This window comes from Musa acuminata, chromosome BXJ1-11 (assembly GCF_036884655.1).
Source record: "Musa acuminata AAA Group cultivar baxijiao chromosome BXJ1-11, Cavendish_Baxijiao_AAA, whole genome shotgun sequence".
NCBI lineage: Eukaryota > Viridiplantae > Streptophyta > Magnoliopsida > Zingiberales > Musaceae > Musa > Musa acuminata.
In genome coordinates, this window is record NC_088337.1 from 7,362,882 (window position 1) to 7,368,555 (window position 5,674).

A 5,674-nucleotide genomic window follows, 5' to 3' on the forward strand; every position below is an offset into this window, starting at 1 on the left:
TTGTCTGTGTGCTCCCTTCTTCGCTCACAAGCACCACGAAGAGAGCAGCATTACCCCCTTCGCCAAGTGATCCAGATGCAATGTTTTCTATGGCGAAACAGACAGCACTTTTGTTAGAGAAAGGTGTGCCATGCAGTCAACACATTCATCGGATTTGTAATGCAAGTGTCAATATAATATGTCAATCAAGCATGGCTTGCAAAGGGGGTAAATAACAGTAAGGTTGCTTTTCCTGCTCATTCACTGCTGCACTTTACTGTTGACACTAATGCATGTCTGCCTGCTATGGTTAATTATCCAAGCAAATTTAGCATATGGATATTCGAGCTTGTTTATACACACAGCATATGAACAGAATGCTTTGTGCAGGAAAGATAGGGTCATTCAAAAAAGAGAAAGGAGAGGTGCTGATGCCCTCCATTTCCTGGATTCCAACTTCGAGAGGATAAAAGTGATATGCCATATGCCACTTTGAAGGCATCGTTTGATTCAAAATCTGATCCCTGGCAAAGCTGAAACAAGCTACCTACAAACCTATCCATTGCAGGCTTGCTCTAAAGTTATTGACCCATCCAACAGTCAGAGAGGGAGAGAGAAAGAGAGAGAGAGAGAGAGAGAGAGAGAGAGAGACCCAAACACCTGTACGACAGAACCAACCCAAAAGGAACAGTCATCCTCACTTCCAAAAAGCTTCATTGATAAGCCTCCATCCCCATCCCACTTCCCCTTCCAACCACCACCTTCTAACTCCCTAAAAGCCACAGAATCCGAGCTGATAGAACCAAGGTGTTCCTTGGCCCTTGGTTGGTCCACTCGTGGAGCCACTTCTGTCCTCGGTATCTATACTCCAACAACAGCTCCATCATCATCTCTGTCACTGGCTATGAGTCCCTTCTTCTCTTCCGATATGACTGCCACCTCCAAGGTTGTCAGCTTCTTCGCCCTCAATGCCTCCACCTCCCAGTCCGTCTTCAGCAGCACCACCGCCAGCACCAGCACGACGCAGACCGCCTGCGCCGTGAAGAGCCCGTACCATAGCCCGCCGAAGCCGACGCGGAGCTGGAACGCCAGGCCGACCGCCACCGGCGTGCCCACCAGGTAGAAGGAAAGCAGGTTGATTCGTGCCCCGACGGCCGGCCTCGCGGTCCCGCGCAGCACGCCGCACCCGGTGGTCTGCGGGCAGTTGCCGAGCTCGCACAGGCCCACCAGCGGCAGCGCAGTCGCCGCGAGGCGCAAGACCGACGCATCCGCCGTGAACAGCTTCGCCCACTGCTCCCGGAAGGCGGTCGTCCAGACGACGTTGATCACGCCGATCACGGCCGCGCAGCCGAGCGCCACGAGTGCCGCCGTCTTCGCCCGCTTCGGCCGCCCCGCCCCGAGCTCATTGCCCACCTGCATCGAGCGAAACAAAAACAGAACTTGACGGCATTAGCAGGCAGAAATCCGAGCATCAATCTGAAAACACGTATCAAAAAAGCTTGGGATTTGATGTATGACAAGTGATAAAGGTGGCCAATAGAACAGTGTCGGGGAGGCGAGGGGGAGAGAACGAACTCGAAAGTCCACACGTGGGCGAGCGAGCTGACCACACTACAAGTCCTCTCTTTCATGGTGATTAGAGACGGCCAACACGATGTTGCCCGATATAGTAAAGGGAAAGGGCAACACTGGCGGTCCGGTGCCCGCCGGAACAAGCTAAAGTTAAAAAGCCAACAGGTACCGAGCACGACTTCCGAGGGGAAACGGAAGGAAGGAGGTGGGGGCGGACTTACCCTGGTGGAGACGCAGGCGGCGAGAGACATGGGGACGGTGTACATAAGGCTGGTGGTCTGGATGAGAACGGCGGTGGCCGCCACGGAGGACGTGGGGTCGGGCAGGTAGCCCGCAAGCACTGTCATGATCTCGTACCACCACCACTCGAGGCAGACACCGACGCAGCTGGGAAGGGCGAGGCGGAGAACAGGGGAGAGGCCGCGGAGCGCCAAGCGCGACCATCCCCCCCAGCTGAGCTCGCAAGCGCGCGACAGACGGAGGTAGGCGAGCAGGAAGAGGGCCATGTTGAGGTTGGTGACGACGGCGGCGAGCGCCACACCGGGGACGCCGAGGCGGAGGACGAAAACGAGGAGGATGTTGAGGGGGATGTGGAGGAGGACGGCGGCGGCGGTGCAGGCGGCCATGGGGCGGGTGATGCCCTGGGAGCGGAGGAAGACGCGGAGGGGCTGGAGGAGGGCGTTGGTGAGGAGATCCGGGAGGGAATGGAGGCAGTACGTGGCTGCGGCGGCAGTGATGGCCGGGTCCTGCCCCAGGGCGACGAGGATGGGGCCGAGGTTGACCCAGAGGACGGCGATGGGGACGGCGGCTAGCAGGAGGAGAAGGATCGTGCGCTGCAGAGAAAGCGAAATAAGCTCCCAGTTGCGGGAGCCATAGGCCTGCGAACAGAGCGGCTCGAGTCCGGACGCGAGGCCGAAGAGCACCGAGTAACCCGTGATGTTGGTGAACCCTATAGAGAGAGCGCCGCCGGCGAGCTCCAGAGGGCCGAGTCTTCCCAGGCACACCACCGACACCATGGCCCGCAGGTAAACCAGGCAGTTCATGGCGGTGATCGGGGCCGCCATGGCCCACAGCTCCCGGAGCTCCAACGCCACCAGCCTCCACATCCCTCCTCCTCCTCCTCCTCTACCGCCTCCCCCTCCTTCCTCGACCTGGTCCTGTTCTCTCCCCTTCGCCATGACAGAGCACAAAAAGGGTCGAGAGAGAGAGAGAGGAACGGAGGGGGGTTGTATCGGTTCCGTCCGTTGCTTTGAACGGACGCCAACAGCGTTTGGTCGTTTAAATAGACGAGGGGTCGCAAAAAAGAGCGGTCACGTTAACTCTAACATCTTAGGATCACCAACGATGACGCGACGGGACGCACGGGATCTTAACCAACCAATTGCTTTACGATTCGTTTTGATGTTTATGTCAGAAGGATTGGTTTCGCTATCTATCATCATAATAGTCAGTCATGCAGATATTTTGATGTTTATGTCCTGCACGGAAACATTTATTCGACTACGAGCGCATAATACGCATGAAGATAATATTTTGTTTAGGAAGTTGGAGTGAAACCTGCGACGAGTGGTGACTTTAATTTACGTAAAGAAACAATAAATAGATTATGCAGCTCGTCATGCCTTCATTTTGTAATCAATCTATTAGACCTCATTTGTTGTTCGGAAGTTTTGGTTGTCTTGCGATCGATCTATTCAACCGTCGTCTTGTGAATGGTACATCGGGAGTTGTTCCCCCGCTCTCACAAAGAACCGCATAAGACGGTGAATCTTCAAGCATCCGTCTCTGTGTGGTTGGTGGTGGCCATGGCAGGATCACCGCCCACTGCGGCTACACCAAAGAATGTGAGTTGTTGCAGGTGGCCGGTCATCGACAGCTGTGGCAGGTCAGGCAAGCAGGCAGTCCGTCGCTGTGGCAGATGGCAACAGCCGCCTGTGCCGTTGCCAGGCCGGCAAGTAGCAGACAGGACCGGCGCTGCTCCTCGCCGGTTGGAGAACACCACGAGGATGTTGCTGCTCTGATGCGGCGGTGGAAGGTGGTGGTCCCATGTCTTGTTTGTCTCCGTTGAAAGAAGATAGATGCTTAATAAAAGAGGTGATATATATATATATAAATATAAATATAATATATATATATATATATATATATATATATATATATATTCAAATTCCTTCTTTCCGCCACTGAGCAATGCGTCATGGCAGAATGGTCCATCAGCCTTCTCCCTTCACAGGAGACGATCATCATCGCATTGCCCTCAAAACATCACTTCAAGCTTGGGAGCTTCCGCCTAAAATCACCAACTAACCGTCCACTTTCCACCCGCATCAGGCCTTGGTGAAGCCCTCTTCCAACTACGTGACCACCTTCTTCTCACCCATGGCCTCGACGACCTCGAGGGTTCCTCTACGTCAAACACCTTCATGTCCCTCCAGCTCCTGCAGCGCGCTGTGGCCCTCTTCCGCTCCCTCCACCTCCCGGACGACGAGAAATGGCAGGATGAGTGCATGGACGAAAGCTCGCGACTTTCGAATGTCTGCCACGTGATCAAGCTCGGCGTCTCGGGCATGGAGAATTACTGCTCTGCTGCAGCTGACATGATCTCCTCGCTCGACCAATGGCGCCACAACCCCACTTCCTGCCTCACTCAACAGGCCTCGAATGGCTTCCAAGCTCTGTTCTTGCACTCTCCTATGTATAGTAGCTCAATTCATATCCTTGGGCTTGTTAAGGTGTTGTGGGCGATCTGTATGAGCCAGAGAGAAGCCATGAACAGTGCAGTAGTGGAGACGAGGATCGAGCCCATGTGGCTCCGCTTCGATGACAGGGCGTCGTCTGTGGAATTCGGACACAGTGGATTCAATGGCTTCAGAGGCGTGCTCTGCCGGTTGAGGAACGCCAGCTCTCTCTACTCATGATTTTGCTATGGGGATCGGTCAGAATTCATGGTCTCCGTGGCGAGGCTGCAACAGAGGGTGGCTGATGGGAGGGAAGGAATGGGCGACCGTGTTCGAGCAGGCGAGAGATGGAACCACGGGACGTGTATCAGATATCGCCGGAGGAAGCCTGGAGCAGAAGGTGGAGGAATCAAAGGGGTGCTTCGGAATGCCGAGGGCTTGAACTGAGAACCTCGTGGGAGAAATGGATGATTAACGATTTCTTTGATGAGAGAGATTGTGGAGGGAAGAAGGTAAGTATTGGATCAGGCAGGTAGAACCGCCGGAAGCATACGAGAAAAGGAGGCTTCCTTGGATATTTAGTGTTTGAACTTTGATGAACGAAGACCGCAGAAGAAGGGACCAAACAGGCATTTCGTTGCGTCAAAGATAAGAGAGAGAAAGGAACGTTTTCTCCTCTTCTTTCCACTATTTCTTTTGTTTTTTTGCCGGTGGTGATCAGCTGCTTTCCTTCTTTCAGGGGAAAGGTGAGGTTGTAGATTAGCACTACTTAAAAAAGTCGAAAAAGGAGACAGGCATTATTGGATCCGTGGGAACTTTTGTGAGACCTGATGCATGTCCGACGGATGGAGATCGTGATGAAAACAGCTTTCTGGGGGTAGCAGAGTGGGGGGGTTGAGATCCTTCCTCCACTTTGAGAGGTCAAAAAAGGAAGACGTGAGAGCCACTCTTTCTTTCTTTATTTCTTATAGGGATCAACTTAAAAAATCCAGGAGACAACCGAGCGTTATTATTGAGGGAAGATGAGAACCTTCTATTTCCGCAAATCTCAGAGACAATAATGCTCAGTGATTGACGAAACAAGTGCACAGATGTGACACGTAAAATCTTGAAGGTTACATCAGATTCGGTCGACAGTGATAACCACCAAATATGCTGTTCAAATCAGCAGGAGAATTCAGCCAGCCATATCGATCCTGCTGCACTCACGACCACCAGCTTAACAAATCTCAGTGGCTCCCTCCTTTCTGGGAATAGCAATAGCTTAAGATCTTCCATACATGTAACGATACTGTTATCGTTGCAAAGACCAGACATTAGCAAGTTGTATACTCCCGTCGAAAGCAGGTAGACTTGCCAATCGACCAGCTATTTGTACAACCAAAGCGGTTGAATTAGAGTCTCTTTTTCTATAGTGATCCGTGGATATGTTGGGGGTAGAAAGG

At 53.0% G+C, this 5,674-nt stretch overlaps 1 protein-coding gene across 1 annotated transcript; it reads right to left on the bottom strand.

Annotated features, from left to right (window-relative positions):
* Positions 1-383: 383 nt before the first annotated feature.
* LOC135597122 (protein DETOXIFICATION 54-like) lies at positions 384-2,786 on the bottom strand. Its single transcript, XM_065089659.1, has 2 exons — positions 1,773-2,786; positions 384-1,392 (listed from the first exon to the last, which is right to left on the bottom strand). The coding sequence occupies exons 1-2, from the start codon at positions 2,727-2,729 to the stop codon at positions 841-843; spliced, it is 1,509 nt and encodes a 502-aa protein (XP_064945731.1). The 5' UTR covers positions 2,730-2,786; the 3' UTR covers positions 384-840.
* Between the last annotated feature and the right edge of the window lie 2,888 nt (positions 2,787-5,674).

Bases quoted from the DNA above. Each gene is read 5' to 3' on its own strand.
- LOC135597122 (XM_065089659.1), bottom strand. From the start codon at position 2,729: ATGGCGAAGGGGAGAGAACAGGACCAGGTCGAGGAAGGAGGGGGAGGC. The intron at 1,393-1,772 runs GTAAGTCCGCCC...CGCTCGATGCAG, and splicing joins CCGCCTGCGTCTCCACCAGG to GTGGGCAATGAGCTCGGGGC.